The sequence below is a fragment of the Neodiprion lecontei genome, chromosome 4 (genome assembly GCF_021901455.1).
Source record: "Neodiprion lecontei isolate iyNeoLeco1 chromosome 4, iyNeoLeco1.1, whole genome shotgun sequence".
NCBI classification, from domain to species: Eukaryota; Metazoa; Arthropoda; class Insecta; order Hymenoptera; family Diprionidae; genus Neodiprion; species Neodiprion lecontei.
In genome coordinates, this window is record NC_060263.1 from 19,783,740 (window position 1) to 19,806,579 (window position 22,840).

Genomic DNA, 22,840 nt, shown 5'->3' on the forward strand with positions numbered 1-22,840 from the left:
AACATGACGTATTTTTTTATTTATTGATTTTCAATAATTTTAAGCTTCATCTGCCCCTAAGATGAATGGTAGTTATATTAACCGACATAATTTATTCCTGATTGATGATCACCGCAAGGAACAGAATCTAATATTTCCTGATGCAAGTTCCAAAGTACAAGTTGCATACCTATGAAATTTGAAAGCAGCAAACCTGATTGACGTACCAGGAAAAATTGTATATATGTACATTTATTCACTACATGTCGGCGGTACTCCATTTATACGCTTCTTCCTGTACTGCCTTCCTCGCGTTTTGTGCATCGAACCACTTCTTCTCATAACCGTTACTCCGATCTACACCATCCCAACGATATCCTGGTTGAATGCCAAAACGGTTGGGCATAAAGGGTCCTTGGTATTTGGGTTTTTCTGAAATTTCATATTAAAAACTTGTGTTTGAACTGCGATCTAAAATACAATTGCATTTGGCACAGTTATGAAGTTTTTATTTCAATACCTGGCTCCTGTTTTCCTTCTTTTATCTGCTTCCGTTTTATGTACGCTAGCATTGGATCCCCTTCTCTTTCCTGTGCTTTGAGTTCTCGCTCCAAATCCGCATCATCCGCGTACCTTGCCAGGGGTTTACTCATCTCGTACAAATCTCTGTCCAGCTTTTCTTTGTGGTCTTCAACTTGCTTCAAACTGTGAATAAGAATGTACGTATCAAATGAAAGTTCGAAAGTTACTTAGATAATGAATAATGGTCTCTTAAATTCGGTAATGTTGCAGTAAATATTTTCCTTGGAAATGAAGGTCAGTAACAACACCAAAAAATTCAATTAATGCAATCGTCGAATCAGTATTTTGGATGTATTTATCATTAATGACAATCAGCTTTTCAAAACTGATTGGTTCCACAAAGGCACCCGGTCACAGAGGTACCTAAATTTTCATTCTCACCATCGCAGATCATACAAGATTGGAACAATCAATTGCTTGGTTGATAGAGCGATTAGATTATCTAGTATCGAATTTCATAACAAGAACCTTTCCTTGATTCATCATGTACTACGCAAGAATAATTATCCACCTGCCCTTCTTAACAAACATATACATAACAAATATAAGTCTATTGTATCTGTTCGTGATTCCAACAACAATAATGAAGTAGCCGTTGCACCTGTTAATCAAAAAAACTTTGCATCTATCTCATATGTTTCTGGTCTATTCGAGTCTTTAAGTATAATTTTCTCAAAATATAATATTCAATTTGTCAGAAAAAATTTATCACACGATTTATCGTCTGTGTTTGACTCTGGCAAAGATCTGCTACCCTTGGATAAGCGTTCTTGCGTCGTTTATAAAATTCCTTACAACCAATGTAATTTGTCATACGTAGGACAAACAAGTAGGCAGTTACATACAAGAATTAGTGAACATAAATGAAACATCCATGAGCATGATGATAATTATACAGGTCTGACTGGACACTCGATTGAATTTAATCATGCTTTCAATTGTACTAAACCTAGTATTTTAGATGTTGAGCCCTTTTATTACAAAAGGTTAACAACAACGTGCAACATTGTTGCACATCCTAACGCGGTCAATCTAAGACAAGATATTGAACATCTCAGCGCTATTTACACTTCTGTAATACATCAACCATAACCACTAATTACCGACTGAGCTTGCTCTTGATCTCATCTTCTTATCATATTTTTATATTTATTGAACTCGTTGTCTCATTGTCTATGCTTCTTACTACTGACTGATTTAGTTCTATTTCCACTGCACGCTGGAGGATCTACATGTTTTAAAATAGATCTTTGTTCAAAAATTTCGTTTGTGTGTTTAATTTAATTTTATTAACCATGATGAATGCTTGGGAGTTTCGTGTCGCAGTTTTTTAATCTAACACTGGTTTTTTTATTGTACTTTGTTTTTAAATATTGACTTCTTCGTGTTGTTCTTCAAAATTGAAATATTCCACGTTATTACTAGGTAATTTCTTTTCAATTATATCGGCAGAAGTTGCCTTGTTAATCTCATAAGTCTCGTTAGATATTAATTTTAAGTAATTCACCTGTGTTACCTATTCTTCTTTCTCGTGATAGATGGTTCTGTAAATATATAATCGTTTTGAGGGAGGCCCCACCTGGACCGAAACAATTTTTTGGTGTTGTTACTGACCTTCATTTCCAAGGAAAATATTTAATTTTTACTTAGATAATGTACAAACTTTTGAACGCAAATCTTTGCTTGATCAACAATAATAAGTAGCCTGTAGCCCGTAGCCCGTAGCCCGGTAATTATGATGTGATCGTAATATTAACCTTTTAACAGCGGAGAAATGTAAGTTGAAATCAACCTTTTATTGGACGTGAAATTTAGAAATAAGTTCTATCAATTTCTTACGTGGAGTCCCTAACCTGACTGCTGGTCGATATATCGATCTATCGATAACTCGACCAGCCCTGCTATAAAGAGGTTAACATATCCATAGAAAAACATACCCTCTTCCCCACTGAGCATATTTATCCTCCAATTCTTTCCGCTTTTCATCCTTCTGTTCTTTGTCGCGTCTTTCTGCCGCGAAGTCTCGTCTTCTACCAGTTTTACGATCGCGGAAAATTGGAGCCTGCCCAAAACCAGTTGTCTCTTCACTCATCTGAGAGCAAAAATTGATACCTTTGTCACATGATAAAGATCTCGAATCATTCTAATATAGATTTATTAAATTATCAAATAAGAAAAGCAATTTGCAATGCAATAGATAAATCATTTCAAAGAAATAGGCACCTCTTGATAATTTTTAGAAGTTTTTTGTAATGGTTTGGATTCTGAATCCAAATCTTCATGATTCATCCGAGTCTCCCTAGGTGGACTCAAATCAGGTGCAGAGTCATCTTCATCCTTTCTGGAATGCTTATTTGTTCCTCCCTTTTTGCCATCTCGTCGTCTATCCTGAGGTGATATTGACCGAACTTTATCACCTTCCTTTCTTCTCCTGCTGTTCAATTTTGTTCCATCTTTTCTCGATTGTCGATTACTTCTCTCATGTTCGGATGAATTACTCCTATTACTATGTTTCCCTGATTTGTACTCATCTTTTCCTCTAGAACGTAAAGATTCAAAATGTACAGAAGGAGATGCTTTAGAAGTTCTATTGTAATGCTTGTCGTGCCGAGAACTTGTCAATGAATTTTCACGTTGTTTCGAATGTTTAGTACAATCAATTCTTTCAGCCTTTGAATTTCTGGGTGGGCTAAGATCAGAGTCCGAGTCTTTTCTAATCCTCCGAGGCAGTCTTAAGTCATTATCCTCAAAATTCAAAGAGAAAGCACTGTGTCGTTTCTTGAATGATTTTCTGCAAATCGATTCATCCAAATCAGAGTTCTTCCGGAATATTCGAGGTTGGCTGCATTTGCTGTCCTCGGAGTTGCAAGGATTTTCAACCCGCCGTTTCTTCTTCGAAGATTTCTTGCACCTAGTTTCGTCTGAATCAGAATCCTTTCTGGTCCTGCTAGGTGGACTAGTGTCGTTGTTTTCAGAATCTGAGGAATTTCTTGCAGGGCTGGAAACTGCTCGGCTTTGTTTCTTTTTAAAAGATTTCCTACGTCGAGTGAACTTTTCCAAGTCATTGTTTTTTTTTACTCTCCGAGGTGGACTGAAGTCACTGTCCTCTGAAGCAGGTGGCTTTTCAATCAAACTAGAAATAGAATGTTGACGCAGTTTCTTTGACGATAGTGTCTTACGACTAGATTCTTTCTGGTCGGAATCATTCCTTTGCCTATGAGGTGGACTGCCTTTACCATCATCAGATGGAGAACGATTTCTGGAATTAGGAGCAGGTATTCTGCTTGACTGGCTCATCGCCTCAGATATTCTCTCGTTTCTGTCAATGCTGGTTACAGTTATGTCTCCATCAATATCGTCTGTTATAATTTTCCACCTTTTCTTGTCGGAAAAGTCAACTGGACCGCGTTCGTCGACAATACCAGCGATTTGTGGTCCGTCTTCCGTGTTGTTGTAAATGTCGAATTCCCCATCTTCTATTGCTCTCATATTTTTAAGATCAATGTCATCGTCAATAATTTTAACACTGGAGGAAATAAAGCAAAATTAATGGATATTATTGCGCTGCAGATTTTAAAATCGTGGGAATTGTATTCCAGGGTCATTGCGATCTAACCTAATAAAAATCGTATTATTGCTCGATCAAACAGTCGTACAAGATAACACTTACGTTTTGGACCCGATTTTGGGTTTCTTTTTTTTAATCTTCTTTTTGTCCTTGTCGGATGACAGGTATTTCTTCAAATACTCTTTCTGACTTATCATTTTCTTATCCAACGTTGTGTGCGCATAACCTTACAGTTTGTTTTCATCTATACTTATTCATACCTAGGTTCATACCACGGTCTTATAGACAGGTCTGGGTACTCCGGCTGTAAAACCGTGCTCGAAAATGAAGCCGATGTTGTGAATTTTCGCCGCTAGCGCTAGTGAGGGAGCGGCCTACTTAGTACGCATCGTACGAGTCGCCTTCCGCATGCGTTTGCCGGAGCTCACGCATATTAGCTTTACCCTCCATACTGGGCACTCATATCCCTTTGCCAGCCCCCTGACACACGCTGCAAAAGTGGTTCGCAAAATGTCCCTCGATTCTGCCGCCAACCTCCACCACTAGTGGCGCTAGTAGTTGTCTGACAGGCTTGCGCGCGGTCAGCGAGCGTGTCAGAAGTCTACTAGCGCCACTTAGAGGAACTAAAAAAACGGGGACAAAACGCGTACAATTTTTTAGTATACGAGCAGTGGTGCCAGGGGGCTGCCCTTTGCCATAGCACGCGGTGTAACCGCACTGCGTAACCGTATTGGAAGTGCTGCAATGAACGCTCGCCGTAGTTACGCAGCGTTGCTTGCGCGTGTCTTTGAGAAAGGTAGAAAATGAGGATTCTGTCTTTCTGAAATACACGACTAATTTTTTTAAAATCATTTATACAATACCACTTTGTGTCACTAAATCTTAATTTTGTCGTCTCTGTTTTATATTTATTATAATGTAAATAGAATTTGTTTTTTACAGCAAAGTTGAAAGTTGAATTAACCCATAACACCTAACTTACTCAAATTGCACTATCATGAAAAATTTCGAGTACAAAATGACCGCGTCATATCAGGTGACTTTTGTGCTGATCCTGTGAATAAAGTTGAGCGTGTGTTCAACGATCAATAAAAATAAGGGACGAACTTCACACTGGAAAATTTTCTTTTTATAATACTAAATTATTCCAATGCCCGTGTTAGTATCCGCAATAATCATAAGTCGGATTTTATTATTAAATTAAATAGGATCTGTCGTCAACTTAAAGTAATAACGGTTACTATCACAGTTGCGGTGATAGTAGACAACGCCGATGATTAACAAACCTAGTAATATGATGATGACCAGCAACAATATTGAAATACCTGAAATAGAAACCAATAGAGTAAGAAATTAGAAATGAGAAGATGCAGTATGAATTGTCAATAAAAACTAAAGGGGGTACAGCCGTCACGGGAAAGGAACTTCTCAAACATTTTTGTAATGAAATATTTCAAGTGGAATGTAAGTTAAAGTTAAATTGATATATGAATACTATTGGTGAATTAAAATCATAAAGAAATTGTTCATACGAAATTCAATATCTATGTTACTAATGTATATACATTGAATATTTCTCGAAATTATTTACAAAGATTAGGTCAAATCAATTGCATTTACATGTACTTGTTAATTCTTTACAGATAACTATGTAGACTCGTTTATTAACTTTTTCGCAATCATGGTCTGTTGAACTTTAAACAACTTTTAGTTAATTATTCAAAACACTAGAAAAAAATATAGTTGTGTCTTATGTTGCCGCAACAGTAATATAGGCAAGTCGTATGTTGAGTCCACTATAAGAAAGCTATAGTAACACTGTGCAGTGATATACTATTAACACGCAAGTCAGAGTATAAATAGGTATACTATCACTGCAATAATGGGAAGTCTGGCATTACGCTCAGCATGTGACGCTTTCATGGATGCACTCTCCATACAGAGAAGTACCGTAAGAAGTTGCTTCCAAAATTTCTTTAAACCTTATGAACGTTTTTAATCTCACATAAACTGAGGGATTCTAACTAAACAAGATTTATCTTACCAAATATAGATGGCATGGTAATGTTGTGTGCGTATTGTTCCCAGCCTAGAAGACATTCTTTTGCCCAATCTTTTGGTATCATGTCGTTAGTTAATTCTACAAATTTCCCTAATGGACACGCGACCTCACAGCCTGGCAAAGTTAACAGCCTCGGTTCAGCGGACGTATTTTTGTACGAAATCTAGAATATAGGGTGAAGAATCTGAGGTTGTAATCATTCTAGAAAAAGTTCAACTTGCATGCAAAGCACAGTATACAGGACCTGAGGAATTATTCATTATAATGACACCAGTAGAATGTATCCCTACCGTTACAATATGCTGTTTCAGTGAGTTCACTCTCAATTCCACAAGGACAGTCGCTGTATACGGGGGACAGTGTGGCTCAAATAAATCTAATGTCATCAAAAAGTTTGCCACTGTTGTATCATGGGCGCTGTATATCCATATTTTTCTATTCGGGAATAGTGCATTTTTTGATTTGCTTACTAGGTGATCTACCATTTCACCTAATAATCGTCCTGTTAGGAATCAGTGATTTTTTTAATGAAACTTCAATTCTCAGGAATTTATTTTACACGATTAACATACTTTTCGCATGAATATTTCTACTTGCCTGACTTCAATCTTTGGAGTAGTTTATTGTGAGCTTCTACAGTAAAACTAAAATCCGCTAAAGGTTTTAATTTATCTGGATATACAGATTTTGTCCACTCGGGCAAGGTGCGGTTATACAGAACCTGGAGAAGAATAACATATCGGTTATTTAGCTGAATTATGATAACAGTCACTACATCCACATTTTAGAAATAATGGAATTATAATAGGAATATTGTTTCTTCATTAAGGGTTTAAAATTTGAATTGAAAATTTTTTGGATTTTAATCTGCCTGCATACGAATGTTTCTGCTACGGCTGATTAATATTTAGTAATTTGTTCATTCATTACGAATAAATATTTGTTCAAGAAAAAGATGTTCCAAGGGTTAAGGGTGTGCCATGGTCGATTTCGATGTTGACGTATATATCTCCAAATATGGAAGTTCACGTACCTCAAATGTGAAAAAGGGCTTGACAGCCCCATCATATATACAATTCTGAACAGAAACACTCAAACACATTTTCATTTCATGCAGAAATAACGAAATGGCATGAATTATACGAATTTACTATAACGATTTCATAGAATCCATGCCACTTCTTTATTTCTACACGGATTGAAAATATGTTAGAGTGTTTTTATTCAGAATTGTACATAGAATGGGGCTGTTAAGCAGTTTTTCATGTTTGAGATACATGGACTTGGATATTTGGAGATACGTACATCAACATCGAAATCGACTAGGGCACCAACTTAAATGCTAGCAGAAAATCTAGTATTTAAAAGCAAAACAAATTTGCAGCCTTTTGTGCAACATGAGAAAAGTAAAATATTAGATGTTAAATAATTGTGATACATAATTTATCAGTCATTTGCAATTGCGTATTATGACATTAACATGGTTATCAATTTACTGGTAAGATATCGAATTGCACAAGAATTGTCTCTAGAGGTTATTTAATTCTTTTCTGTATACTCTGTTCATTTGTGTATCATCATTCAAGGCCAAGCTACGATTATGCCACAAGGCACAGATAGTGGACTCACAGGATGGTAATTGTACTATGACCGACAAACACATTAGTTTTTTTTACTTCAGTGTACACGTTTTTGCAATGAAGAATACTGATTAGACTTTGTACAGAGTGATCGACACTCTTCTCTAACAGTAAACATGAAAACAATTTCCATTTATGTTACGTAGAATAATATTCTTATTATAACTTCTTTTCACTGTAAATCTTTACATCATAAAAGATAAAATATCTTGATAAAATAGCATCATTGATTATTGATATGTGTAATGAAATGAATAAAATCCTCATTATTTTGATTCATTTTTGATTTTTTTTTTATCTGACAGCAAACTTTTTCTAATATGTGAAAAAAATTTTTGGCCCAGATATTGCATTTCATGAACAACTTATGCTCGTGAAAATTAGCAAGAACTGTTTAATTAAACGAAGCTCTAACTGTATTATAAAACTTGATTAATAAATCTACCAAAAGAAAAAAAAGACATAAGTAAATATTCCTGTCAAACTGGAGAATTGGTATTCAAGATATGCAATGATTAATTACCTCAATAAATAGCGTATTATATATGCCACTAACGTCACTGACAGATTGAACCATAGTACCAGCTTTTTTGCTCAAATAATTGTACAGTTCTTGGTTATCATCATCAATTTTCCTGATCTCGGGGGAGTTCATAACATTTTGCAACTCCATTTCATACTTTGGGCAGTATTTTTTGCTTGCCAGCAAGCTGTCCTCAAGTTCAGGTATAGTATGGACCGGTATAGGCATCCACTTAAGTTTGTCCCAAACTTGATCTCCTTCAGGTGGATAAAGACCAGCCAAATTAGCCTCTGCGGACATCAGCGTCCTGTCAATGTCTGTACTTTGTACATATACATCATAAGGAGTATAACATTCTGGCAGTAAATGCGAATAACGTTCTCTAAACCAACGACCAAGCCTGAGATGCTGACTTTTTCCAACCTGAAATATTTAAACAATTTGTGTCTGACTTTAGTCGAATCGGTGGATTTGGATCTTTAAATGATATTTAAACCATTGCAGAATTAAGAAGCCTATACTGGATCAACGACTTCTGAAAGAAATAAGTACAAGTTTTCCAGTCGTTTCTCATGTAACCTGTTGTTTGTCTTTTGTACCGCTTTCATAATATTGACATATCAAAATTGAAAAATCACACATACAGTTTCAAAACGTTTTGAGTTCACTAACTAAAGGCCATTTCTCATTGATACCGACTTCATGGTCAATCTCAGCCACTGACCTTTGAGTGTTTATTATCAAATGATAAGAACAGTAAAATCAATAAGATAGTCGAGATTGATAGCGTATTAATAGGCCGTTTACTTACATTGGTAAGTTGACCAAAAGGTACAGGCCATAAGGTTTCGTTACCCCAAGGATCAGTGGGATAAGGGTCGACAGGTGTCCGGTCTCCATGTCTGAAGAGCTGGAGAAAAGAAGTCCGATAGGATAGAAGTCGATACAAAAATTAGAAGCCAGATATTACAAAGGCATACTTACAATGTTTGCGAAGACTATGGTTCCTAGGTCAAGATTTTTGCTGTAGGCCGATGAGGCGCCGAAAACAATGCAAGTGGTCACCACCGCGACGACCGCTTCGACGGTTCGCATATTGCAACGAGTATTCGCGAACAAGAATGGAAATCCGGTATATTTTAAAAGATGATAAATTACATGTGTGCACCAGAGATACGAATCCGTCAAGCTGGAGAAATTTTCTGCGAGGTGATAAACTGCTCCCACCACTCACTTCTGCGGTTTTGCTAATAAACGGCAACACGTAAATTATTCTTACGCGATGATTACGATAGACTGGTATTCATATTTACGGGGACATTTCACCGTCACGTCGTCGAAGGAATGCAATACATACCACTTACGGATAGCTAAACAATATCGACGTCTCTAAATTATCTAATTGTTTATTGAAGTGTGTAAACACGGCGACCCAACCCTCGACCGTGTCACCATCATTGGGATAAGTTATTTTTAGCTACACGGATTTTGATACTAAACATGTGATACTTCTAATTCATCGATTAGATTGCTTACCATATTATCTAGCTGATGATTTCTAATTTTGTCGATACTTTGATGCCAAATAGAATTTTCTCTAATTGTTTTTTCAGAGCTAACGCGACGGCATCTGTCTCGAACGAGAACGATGCCAACTCATTTTGTACGGAATAGCACCCAAGGTAATCTGAATATATTATTGCAAAAATGTAGGCCTACTTCACTTTCCCGAGGCGAGCAAGAACAATCCACGTAGTGGTAGAAACGCGACCACATTCTGCGATAAAGCTTCTCCCCAGTTTTCAGGTAACGTAAGAACTGTCTAATTGCGATTTGCGCACCTCCTACGGAAGAAAGTGAAATTTTCGCTATAAAATGTAAACAAAGAAGGGCGGCAATCGTAGCCTATAAACCTCCATGCATAAACACTGCTACAAGCATTTGAATTGAACGAAACCCGAGTAATTGTTATTCCAACCTCAACTGACATTAAAATCGATGAAAAGGTGGCCAAACGGTGAATCGTCAGATCATCAGGGGGGGGGGGGGGAGCGCAATACGGATTTGCATCGTTAAGAGGCGCTGAAATCGCACCTTCAAACCAAGTGCTGCTAGAGTATTATCTCCTTTCTACTACTCCGTGGAATGATACTTAATTGAGTATAATCCATTATTTTTCAAACTTGCATGTTAAAAAATAACATTTTTTTTGTTGTCTTGATTTTTCCGCGAATTTTTAATGTTTGAAAACAAAGAATTCACGAATGAAATCTTCTCCTTACAATACTATAATAATAACATGAAAACTAGAGCCAATCTAATGTAATTATAATTTTATTCCTAAATTCTACGTCCACAAACACCAAACTTCACGAAAAAAATCGGCTGTGTTATTGTATGTCAGTTTGTAAGAATGTATTTATCAAATCGCATCGGATTGAACAGTGTAATCTTAATTTTGGCTGTTCACGCACGTCCCTACAGTCTGGCTGCTCAAAAGCGGACGACACCGCGCAGCGTTCGCCGCTCGGAAGCAAGTATCGATCAGTTTGAGCCGGAAGTGACGAGCTGAGCGTAGTGAATGTGCAGAACGCAGTCCAAGTTATACAGAATGCTGTTACTTGCAGCATAAGGCGTAAATTTGAATTCTGTAACGACTTGAGCGGGATCCCACTACAAAATTACCATTTTTAGGCTGATACGCTCAAATCAGTGTATTGTGAGCGGCATTAAACTTTTTATAATAAATGTAAGTTATTTTACTGTCATTTGCGTAGACTTTAGTCAGACTGATTTTCTGAATGAAATAGGCTGCGAGAAACCTAATTCTATAAAAATCAAAAACCATTACCTCTACGCTCACTTTATTGGACATCTACCCATTTTTTCGGATTCTTATTATTTTCTTACACACAGGGCATATCTTGTAACTCACTATGATAGTCGCAGAACTCATATACGTGATAAAAACATCACAACGGTTTCACAGTTCCGATCGTACGGATATAGGCGATATTATCGCATTTATTCATTTTTGTGTAACGCTGTAGCGATTGCCTAATCCTTCGCGTAATCCCAGACTTAGCTCTTCGACGGAAATTTACTACAGTAGATGATAAAGCATATTTTGCAGCGAACGTTGGGCATACTGGGTTTGTCTACGAACGTGACTATCTTTCATAAGGTTCGTGGTGAACGAGCATAACCGACAGTACTCACGACTTTTTACCGTTAATTCATCCATTTTTCAATTTCAACTTTTTGAATACATCCCCATTTTTTCGCGTAATACAAACGGAAAAAAATACGCCTATTTCCCTTATACGTGGCAAAAGGTCGTATAATGGCGCATACATCCTTATATCACTACACATGCGACGTATTTGCAATCAATACGTTGCCGCTCCATATTGTTCTTTCTTGGGTTTTATACCCATGCTGGCTTCCCATCACGTCAACCATCACGAGAATCTCCTCGCACTAATTGCTAGACCCACTCGACACGGTCAACCCGTGCAAATTGTTTTTGAGTTCCACTAGTGATTCGCGGACTGTAATTTCTACGCCAGTTTCCTGGAATGTCGACCATTCGGGAGTAAGCCCTCGTATCAGGTCCCTAGGACGCCAGCCTGGGAAACACATAATGCTGTATGTACTCGTTCTTGTTTCATATTTAACAAGTTAATTTCATTATGCAAGTTATCACTGTACATGGTCATAATACGACCCTATATGTGTATTTACGCATAGATACATTATTATCCTACAGCACTTGCGCCTTGCTAGCGCACCGTTCGGAGCAATACTGACTTGATACCATCAGACCTTCCATTCATTCTATTCTTTCAGGTAACGGCTTTTATAATAAACGAATCGAATAGCTGAATATAATCGTTTTATTTTCATTAATTTAATTATTAAAAGAACAAATAAAAAGGTAAAAGGGACAATCAAACAAAATAAATTCGAATCCATTTGTGTCGTCAACAACTCTAACGGTGATAGGGATTTCCGCAGAGTTACCTCCACTGGTCTTTACCGTCATTGTCGCTTAGTCATAAAATTTTCTTATTATGTCAATAATTTTGTGACTCCATCCAATCATAGTTAATTTTGTCTATAATAGATGATGTGGTACAGAGGGAGATGCACTTTTCAGGCCGACAACAAGGGCAAATTAGTTTTCTTCCTTGTTGCTAATTGTAAGTTGAATTTGTATTAATGCATTTAGCACTAAGTTGTGCTCGTGCTGAAATACCGTTTATTAATTTTTGTAATCTGTGCTGTCTAAAAGACATTCCTTCGCCCAATTTTTTGGTATCACATCTTTAGTCAATTTTACGAATTTATCTAATGGACACGCGACTCCGCAGTTTGGCAATTTTAACTGTATCGGTTCAGCGGACGAATTCTTGTACGAAACCTGAAATATGGAGAAAGAAATCAGAGGTTGTAAACATTTTAGAAGAAGGTTAACTTGCATGAAAAACATAGTATGACCGACCGTAAGAATTGATTATTAAAATGAAAGGAGTAGAATGTATGCCTACCGTCACAACAAAATTATCCACAGCCTTAATTCTCAATTCCACGAGGACAGTCGCCGAGTACGGGGGAACGTGTGGCTCGAATACATTTAGCGTCGTTAAAAAGTTTGCCACTGTGGTATCATGGGCGCTGTATATCCATAGTTTTCTATTCGGGGTCAGCGTATTGTTTGCTTTTTTTACTAGATGATCTACCATTTCACCTAATAATCGTCCTGTCAGGAATCAGTGATTTTCTGAATGAAACTTCAATTCTCAGGGATTTATTTTCCATGGTTGATATACTTTTCGCAGGGATATTTCTACTTGCCTGAATACAATCTTTGGAGTATTTTATTGCGAGTTGGTATAGTGTAACTGACTTCGGCGACAGCTTTTAATTTATCTGGATATACAGATTTTGTCCACTCGGGCAAAGTGCGGTTATACAGAACCTGGAAAAAAAAACATGTCGATCACTCAGCTAAATTGTGATAAAAATCACTACATCGAAATTTCAAAAACATTGGAATTATTAATATAATATGAAGATTATCTCTTCATTGAGAATCTCAAACGATGTGTTAAAAATTTTAAGTGTTTATCTGCCTGCAGCTGAATCTGTTACTGCCGTTGAATATATATATATATAACAATTTATACATGGGAAATTTTGAAAAAATATTTTCACAGGAAGGAGATCTTTGGAGTGTAATATTGCAAACGAAGAATCTAGTATTTAAAAGCAAAACAAATTTGCACTTTTTTCATATGGTATGATGAAAGTCAAATATTGAGTGTTACATAAGTTTGCGAATTAATCTATCAAGCATTTCCAGTGGTATATTATGACATTAACACAGTTTTCGATTCATTGGTAATCAATATATTAATACAGTTATCGATTCATTGTTACGATTTATAGTTGTACACGTTTTGTTTCGGAAGATGATCGAGTTATTTTCTCCGTGAAACTAACGCCACACACGTTAGTTTCTTATACTTCAATGAAGACGTTTTCATGACGAAGAAAAATGATTAAAGCTTTGTACAGAATATTCGACAATCTTCTGCAACAGCAAACACAAAGAGGAATTTACTTTACGTTCTGTAGAATAGTATTCTTATCACAAATTTTTTCCACTGTAAATCTTTATATTATAAAAGATTGATAACATAGCGTGATTGGTAATTTGTTGATACGTATTCTGAAATGAATAAAATCCTCATTATTTCGCCCCATGTTTTATTTTTTGTTTATCTGACAGTAAACTTTACGCGACAGTTATTTACCTGAATATGAAGCGTATCATATATGGTCGCAACGTCATTGACAGATTGAACCAAATAACCAGTGTTTTTCCTCAAATAATCGTACAGCTCTTTGTTGTCATCGTCAATTTTCCTGACCTCAGGGGAATTCATAACATTTCGCAACTCCTTTTCATATTTTGGACAGTAATTTCTGCACGTCAGCAGGATGTCATCACACACGGGCATAGTATGGACAGGTATAGGCATCCATTCAAGTTCGCCCCAAACTTGATCTCCACCAGGTGGGTAAAGACCAGCCAAAGTCGCCTGTGCGGACATCAGCGTCCTGTCAACGTCCGTACTTTGTACATATATATCATGGGGACTATAATGTCTCGGCAGAAGATAGAAATAATTCTGTCTTAACCAGCGTCCGAGCATGAGATGCTGATGTTTTCCAATCTGAAATATTCAAACAATTTGTGTCCGACTTCAGTCGAATCCGTGAGCTTGGCTGTTTGAATTTGATTTGAGCAATTGCGAAACTAGGAATCGTGTACTAGATCGACAACCTCTGAAAGAAATAACAAGCTCTTGTTTGTCTCGTGTATTACTTTCGTAACATCGGCCTTTCGAGGTTGACGATTTACGTGCAAGCCTCAAAACATTTCGGGTTCGTTAATCACTAGCGTTCTTTCCTTGACACCGACTTCATGGGCAATCTCAGCCATTGGTCTTTGAGCGTTTGTGCAAGAACGGTAAAATCAACAAGATTGTCGAAATTCATGGTGTATTAATGGACGGTTCACTCACGTTGGTCAGTTCACCAAAGGGTACAGGCCAGAAGGATTCGTTGCCCCAAGGATCGGTGGGATAGGAAGTGATCGGTGTCCGGTCTCCGTGTCTGAAGAGCTGGATGAGAAATACGATAGGATAAAAATTAATATAGATATTAGGAACTAGGTACCACGGAGAAGTACTTACGACGTTTGCAAAAATCACGATTCCCAGCTCGGGATTTACGCAGGAAGACGGCGAGGTCGTGAAAATGATGAGGCTGGTTGACGTGATGGCGACGAACGCCTCGAAGGCGAACATTCTGCAACTGCCGATCAAAAATGTGAATTGAGCATATTTAATAAGTTGATAATGCACGTGCATCTACCGGAGATACGGATCTGTTGATCTGGGGGACTTTTGTGAAAGGTGGTAAGATGCTCCCACTACTCACTTTTGAGGTTTTGCTAATAAAATGTCACGAAGAAATTAATTTTATGCGATAATTTCGACAGGCTGGCAATCATATTTTCGCACACTTTCCATTGGCTCGTTCCCGAAAGTATCTACACATCGTACACATGCACGTATTCTACTGACGGACAGCTAAGCAACATCGATATGTTACTATTTACTCACGTGTCTACACACAATAACGCAACTTTCTTCTGTCTCACGGCCGTTGGGGTAACCTTTTTTATCTACTAGAGTATTGATACTAGATACATTATTTTCTGCGCTATCCTTGTCAACAGACAACAACTCGACGACTTTGTATTTCGTGAGATCCCTATTTCATGTGCACTTGTTGCGAAAATAACTATTGTGTAACATTGGTATGGTTTACGCGTCTTTTGACAGCGTTCCGTGCGTAAAGTAATCGTTTTTTTGACAGTATAAAAAAAAGCCGTTCCAAGTACACAAAAGTGCACTTTTATGTCCTAGTAATGAAAAGTGTTTTTTTCTGGCCGCCGCTATAAAAAAGTACATTGTGTACCAAGAGGGTAAAGTAGGTACTTTTAAGGCCAAGCGCGATGTTTTCCATACGAGTCGTAGACGAGCGCCCGAAGTTCTCAATTGCCACTTTTTTCCCGCATACGAGGGAATCATATGCTACTTTTCTCCCGTTTAACAGTTCAAAAAGTAAACATCATTGTTGATTCGAGAATGAAGTCTCTTTCGCCACGCGTATTTGTAATATTCGTTTCATATTGCAAAGTTACGCTCGGCATAAAAAAACATCTTATTGCACAATCTTCTTATTAATAAATTACTTGCAATTCGTCCCCTAGAATATTTACCATGTTATTTAGACTGCTGATGATTTCATTGACTTCTAACTTGATCAATACTTTACGGGTGTGGCTAATAGAAGTTCTTCTGCTTCACTTTTTTTTTTTTTAGAGTAAATGCGACGGCGTATATCTCGAACTAGAACGACACCAACTCATGATGAATGAAATAGTGTAATGATTATTACATTGAAATAAATTATTATTATTAATATTTATATCTTCATTGAGATCTTAACTTCTTAAAGATAAGTTTTTTGTTGGACATTTAGAATTTAAAACTAGTTTCAGAAATTGCGTTCAAATACGTCTAATCAAAGAGTATGTTCGACATGTACTCCCAAGACAAGTACCAAGAGAGAACGGCTTCTCGTTCCTGGAGAACGCGGAAGGAATTATGCGAAGGTGGGCACCGCACGATCGACATTTAAGAATCAAATTTTACTTTAGTATTACTTTGATTTTAGGTGGGTATATTTGAATCTTTAAAATAGCGGCCAAGGTCAACTAATTATTGATGCGAAAATTTAGGCTGTCTTGTTGTTGACTAATTGGCGTCTTTTTTTATATTTTCAACCCAGAATCGTCTGTTCTCCTTGATCCTTGATCTACTCAATTTTTGAATGCATACTTTTCTGGCTCTTCTTCCATTTATTCATGGTTAGCCCTGTGCCTGAAGCAAAATCAATAAATTTTAATGGTAATGTATTGTTCGTTGATTGTTTGTCCAAAAATGAGGAAAATGTATAGAATGTACGTTACATGAGGATCTGCCAGCTATTAGGAGCAACGTTATTAGACGTAATTGTGCACACTTACGTCATGTGTATGCAAAAGATTCACAAAATTTCCACATTGGTCAAATAAATATACGTATAACGTAATTCAATAATTTATAAGATTATTAAAATGCTGAAGCATAATGTAAAGAAAAATCATTACAATCAACAGATCTATCGAAATTTAATGAATTACATATGCTTGTTTTGCTCACCACTAAAAGTGGTTGAGCACCCAATGTCTTTTCTTTTAACGTGGTGTCCCCAGTAGGCCAAGGCGAAGTTTTGCAGAATCGAACTTACGTGCTTCGGAAATTTTCTTTTCTCACACGTCAATATCGGAAGAAGAATCAACGCACCATCAAAATACAACAGAGCTGCATGATTATGCAGTGAAATACAAACCGAACGCGAGGCATGAAATGTTATCCATGTAACAGACCATCAGCAACTCGGGAAGAAACTTCAAAGCGAAAAGATCGAAAAATACAATAAAACCATCAAAAACAAAAACTGAATAAATTTGTCCGCACTTTGTAATCACGATTATAGTAAATTCCATAATTAAATCTATACGCAACGGTGAAAACGAGAAAACTGACAAAAACCAAACCTACGGCTAAATGATGATATGTATATTTTTCAATGGAGCCAATAAAACTTAGCGGCCTGAAAGAGATGAGAATATAATACTCACACATTATTTGTACACGTGAGTATAAGAAAAATATCTCTAACCCTAATAAATTATTATTTTTATATTTTGAAGTAGATTGTCTTGATTGCTAAAGAAAATGGATGATTACCAGTGAAAACAAGAAGGTTGATCTAAACCTAAGTAATGTAACATACGTTGATTTTGCAATAAAGCCAATAATACTTAATGACGATAAAAAGTTTAGAGCATTATTATTAACATATTGAAACAGACAAGAACGAATTTGCTCAGATAAGAAAAAAATATGATTAGCGATAACAAGGGAAGAATGGAATAACCGAAACAGACAAAAGACTTGATTATATTAAATAGTCAAAAGGCTTGGCAAAAAGAAACGGTTAAAACATTTGATTAACTGAAATTAACAAAATATTTTTATTAGGGGCCATTCAAATATTACCTCACGCTTCGGGGGGGGGCACGCTCTTTTTAATGCGTATTTATTTGCTCTTTGATCGGACTATTAACGTTATTTACAAATTTGTAATTGTACGAAGCAGGGGGGGAGAAGGTGCGAGAACGAAGTAGATCACATCACACCAATGGGGGGAAGGGGGTAAAAAGTTGTGGATGTGGGGCAGGAGGGAACGGGGTGCAAAATAGCCGAAAACAGTGTAAAGTAATATTGCAATGGCCTCGCATGTCCGAAATAGCCAAAATATTTGTACCGTATCAGGGTATCAATTAAGCTCATGGCATTCATAACAAGTTAACCTCTTTATTTTATAGTCCTTGATCAATTATATACAGAGCGTGTGTCAGATCACGTTATACTCTGACACAATAACCTCCCGTATTTAGTATTTATTAAGGGGTGGGGGGGGGGGGGGGGTAGGGTCTTGAAAGCGAAAAAGAGGCATATGATCAACATTTTTTATTGAAAATTTTTTCTAACATACTTCAGAAGTTGTACCACAATATGTAGATAAATTGAATTAAATAATATTGCTTATATCGCCGCAAAAAAATTACGAAAATATGCCTCTTTTTCGCTTTCAAGACCCCCCCCCCCCCCCTAAGAATGCACCGTTGTACATTAACACATACGTCAAGCTTTGGAGATCTTGGCGTTCAGTCGTTCTGACCTGCGCAAAGACTACTTACTCCTTTTACCGGCCTGCGTGATCCAGAAATTTGCTAAATCTTTCCATTTCATTACCATGCTTTTTCCAAATGATTTCAGACGTGATTCCAACCAAATACAGATATAACACTTGAAATCAGCTCCTTGACAATTCTCACTTTCGTCCACGTCCCTTTTTCTGCTTTATAATCAGTAACCATTACAATGTGTCGTCGATTTTAAAATTAACCATTCTGTTCCTTGTATGATTTCGTAGGTACTATTTATCGACTTTGTGTATCGCATAATACTGGTTTAATAGCTTTGAGTCGCAACAAAGAGCTTCGTGATTTAATTTCTCGGCCCAAAACCAACTTCTTAGGTGCGTGATTTTTGGCACAATGTGGCGTGCTTTTATAATCCATCAAAAATCGTTTTATCGCCGATACTAGTGTAACCCAATTTTTCACCATGTATTTTACCTTTCGTTTGAATGTATCTTCTAATGGACCCCGCAGATTCCTTACGGAAATTGGTCCACGGTAGAATTGGCTGGATTTTCACTATGTTACGGTACATATCCTCCTGATCGAAAGTTATCATGGATACAAGCCGCAAAACTAAGTAGTTTCCGAGATACAGGCTTCGGAAGGGGGGTCTTCACTTTCACTGTACACTCCCGAGATTTTGGTCCGTGCGCGTCGGAGCCGGCCAGCAAGTCGCACAGTTTCGTCTCAGAACCGAAAAGCACCAAGTTGACGCGCAGATGGCGCGCTCAAACTTCAAAACTTTATTGTGCGTAACAAAATTGAGCGGAGAGTTAAACGCTACCATATAAAAGATGCTTTACAGTTGTGCGATGCAAGGGAACGAGTAAATTTTTTACGTTACCTCTGGTAGCTCGCTATCGTAATGCTGACACAAATACCAATTCGTCAAAGAATTGTAGCTAGGACATTCAACAACCAAAATATTAAAAATAAATGTCCCCAAAAGGTACTTACGTCAATCTGCTAAATGGAGCCATCCAAGCGTACGATGGTACGGGCTAATATGTTTAAATTTCCGGACGTCAAATATGAACCTAACAGAAGAGTTAAGAGCACGTTGTAGCCTGAGGTGCAGACTCGCTGTCAAATCACAATAAACTAATAAACACTAGTCAAAGTGAGGTAGAATTATATTGAATTTACCAGCGAGGAGCGCGAGCGCAAGCGAGTAGGTGCGACAAGTTCTATCTTAGACCTCAATTGCCAGAGCGTACCATGCACTCTTCCCGAGATAGCCAGCACCTGTTCAGACCAAGTTAACAATGTTGTTAATTATGACCCCCAGGTTTTTGACCAGGATGACCCACGGAATAATTTCACGAATAGTGTGCATTGAAGTTTGACGGTGAATATCTTCTGAACAGTGACGTGTACAATAAAATTGTAAGAGACCTTTTTTGTAGAGAATTCAATTTCCTACGAAAATATGAGTTGCGCGTATTATAATGACTTTTTGTTGAAGAGTTATAAAATTCATAAAAAAAAAGATATCTACCTTAAAATGATCAAGTTTTAACCTTCAATAACTTCTGAACAGTGAGGCATACAAAAATTGTAAGAGACCTTTTTTTAGAGAATTCAATTTCCCACGAAAAAATGATACATATTTTTTTTTTTATAAATAGTAGATACCGAGATGTGTATTTTTCTTCCTCACCGTAAGAAAAAAATAGAAAACTGCGAGGCGGAGAACCTTCCTATTAAAATTAAGAGCTCATACTTGGAGAGAATGTTTTTGAGGTCTCTACCAACCAAGTTTTCGGAGTACAAAGTGAAAAAAAAATAGTTGATTTTTTTGGCCCACCTTAATGTACATACATACAATGCTACTCTGCCTCCAATGCCATTGCGATCACAGCGAAGTACATATATTATAGCTTGACAGGTGAACAACTTGACCGACTATGTGAGGATTGAGCCAAGATTCCGATACAGCGATAAAGTGATAATTTTTTCACAGAAATAGCTTCGAAACTCATCAATATGAAATACCAGCGACTGGGTGTTGACATGACAGGCATCAACAGACTTACACATCGCCATTAAAAGTATTATCCATCTAAGGCATCAAAACAATGTACTGAGACATTGCCCGTGCCAGCGAAACCAGATACCATAATATTATAAGCGTACACAGTAATCGTACCTATATAGAGATTAAGCGGCGAAGTCAAAAGGTCTCTACAGTGAAGGATTAGCGCACCGAATGAGTATGTTAAACAGCATGACAGCAACATACGTAGCAAGAAGAACCATCTGCGTGATTTGGATGAGTAAAGAAAGGTGCAGTTATACAAAAATGATTGCTATGAACTTTTAGCAGAGATACCAGCAATTTTGATAACGTGTCTAAGCGGAGCCCTATCTCTCTTCCTCGCGTGGATGTTGCCATTCTTCGTCCTAGCATAATTAAAAGTATTCACCCGCTTGGCAGCCCTGGCCGCAGCGAAGAATTTACGCGACAGAGTAATTACATCTACCAATCGTATTGCATCTACTGTTAGAGAATTGGCTGACTTCGTGGTCAGATGGTTTATGCCAAACTTACAGCTGTTACACCTCGGCTAGAAAGAGTAAATTGTCCTAGATTATCTAGTTTACGGTTGAAAATATTTATTATATACATGGTCCGTCCGGAAAGTAGTCGGACTGAATTTTTCCCGCCCAGACAGAATGACGGACGGAGACCTTTTCGCGTGACTCGGGTTGTGGGGAGTCTTAGCTCAGCAATGCACCTGTCCCAAAACGCCTTCGAACCTTTCCGGAGTGTAGGTCGATTATAAAGTGAACCCCAGTCAAGATGCCTCGTCACGCTTCGCGATGAACCGTTTACTCGACCAGCATTACGCGATAAAGTTTTGTTTCGAACTCGGTACAACCGCAAGTGAAACCCATGAAATGATCAAGTCCCCAGCCACCCTAGAGCCCGGATGTAACTCCCCCAGACTTCTTTCTCTTCCCCCGACTGAAACGACTTCCGAAAGGACGGCATCACGGCTCGGTCCAGGCCATTCAAGAGGCTGTATAGAGATATATCGAATGATGTAATTATTGGTGACGATGGAATATTTGAATTTAGTAACGACTGGAAAATGATCGTAGAGTGCTGTGATCATTTTACGCTACGGGTTACAATAGTTGTTATCATCGCGCTACTTCGCGACCTTCCTACCCTCACCTGATTCGCAACGAAACCATCCATCAAAAATATTGAAAAGAGATACTCACTGGCGTAGGCCTAGCATTTCAGGTTGAACGATGAATCGACGCACTTTACACACTGCAATAAGAACACAACAGAAAATTACTCACACAATATACTTTAATCAGATTTTATGTCACTACTGGTTGTCTGTGTCAGTATATGTACTTTTTTCGCAATGTTTCAGTGGTTTCTAATGTATAAATAAACGAACTAGAGAAAGCTATGAAAATAAGATCAATTGTACTGTATACTCGTACATGCGTCAAATCAGAGCGTCGCGCTATATATCAGTCATCAATAACTTATGAACAACAATTATATTGTAATTAAAATGAATATTTATTACGTACCTTTGACTTTTATTTATGATAGTGGTTGCTTTAGTTTTCACTTTGTGTTCAGACAAATATTGTAGTCCAACGCCCAGAACTCGTCTGATCTTGGTGTAGGTACTACGGTACTTGAGGGTTATTTACTTGCAGATGATCACAAGTTTGACATTGTGCTTCCAAATTACGGATAAGATAATGATATTATTATCGTTGTAGCGGTTATTCCTATTTCAGCTCGAAACAACGCCGAAAACAGGAAGTTTAAAGGATGACTCATGGTCGGCCCGTCCCGCGTGTTCAATAACACCGGCACACAAAAGAAAAATTGTTTGTACATTTGACCGGACCCACCTGCGGACATGTAATTCGACCCGCTGAATCCGAATTTGAAGTCCGTTGGGCCCGGTCACCCTCCAGATTTGAGTAAAGTGCAAAAAACCCCAAAAAAGGCAAAAAATTGCGAAAAACTGCAATCACATCGATGAAAAAA

At 37.5% G+C, this 22,840-nt stretch overlaps 3 protein-coding genes across 9 annotated transcripts; all 3 read right to left on the reverse strand.

Annotated features, from left to right (window-relative positions):
* Positions 1-4,638, reverse strand: LOC107217658 (BUD13 homolog). Its single transcript, XM_015655276.2, has 5 exons — positions 4,232-4,638; positions 2,785-4,087; positions 2,499-2,653; positions 500-684; positions 1-411 (listed from the first exon to the last, which is right to left on the reverse strand). The coding sequence occupies exons 1-5, from the start codon at positions 4,324-4,326 to the stop codon at positions 239-241; spliced, it is 1,911 nt and encodes a 636-aa protein (XP_015510762.2). The 5' UTR covers positions 4,327-4,638; the 3' UTR covers positions 1-238.
* A 373-nt stretch (positions 4,639-5,011) lies between these two features.
* Positions 5,012-10,335, reverse strand: LOC107217619 (prostatic acid phosphatase). Of its 3 annotated transcripts, none has more exons than XM_046738314.1 (8): positions 10,074-10,335; positions 9,339-9,601; positions 9,166-9,264; positions 8,355-8,777; positions 6,789-6,912; positions 6,482-6,693; positions 6,174-6,354; positions 5,012-5,454 (listed from the first exon to the last, which is right to left on the reverse strand). In XM_046738314.1, exons 2-8 carry the CDS (start codon positions 9,447-9,449, stop codon positions 5,330-5,332), a joined length of 1,275 nt encoding a protein of 424 aa, XP_046594270.1. In that variant the 5' UTR covers positions 9,450-9,601; positions 10,074-10,335; the 3' UTR covers positions 5,012-5,329. The 3 variants fall into 3 exon arrangements, with proteins under 3 accessions (XP_046594270.1, XP_015510704.2, XP_015510713.2); XM_015655218.2 differs by having other exon boundaries at positions 9,891-10,335; XM_015655227.2 differs by having other exon boundaries at positions 9,712-10,335.
* Positions 10,336-12,249: 1,914 nt separating this feature from the next.
* LOC107217632 (prostatic acid phosphatase) lies at positions 12,250-22,522 on the reverse strand. Of its 5 annotated transcripts, XM_046738320.1 has the most exons (10): positions 22,369-22,522; positions 22,042-22,093; positions 19,957-20,055; positions 19,768-19,847; positions 15,119-15,239; positions 14,948-15,046; positions 14,174-14,596; positions 13,212-13,335; positions 12,905-13,116; positions 12,250-12,777 (listed from the first exon to the last, which is right to left on the reverse strand). In XM_046738320.1, exons 4-10 carry the CDS (start codon positions 19,788-19,790, stop codon positions 12,619-12,621), a joined length of 1,161 nt encoding a protein of 386 aa, XP_046594276.1. In that variant the 5' UTR covers positions 19,791-19,847; positions 19,957-20,055; positions 22,042-22,093; positions 22,369-22,522; the 3' UTR covers positions 12,250-12,618. The 5 variants fall into 5 exon arrangements, with proteins under 5 accessions (XP_046594276.1, XP_015510724.1, XP_046594277.1 ...); XM_015655238.2 differs by lacking the exons at positions 22,042-22,093; positions 22,369-22,522 and adding an exon at positions 20,618-20,708; XM_046738322.1 differs by lacking the exons at positions 19,768-19,847; positions 19,957-20,055 and having other exon boundaries at positions 12,251-12,777; positions 22,369-22,519.
* Between the last annotated feature and the right edge of the window lie 318 nt (positions 22,523-22,840).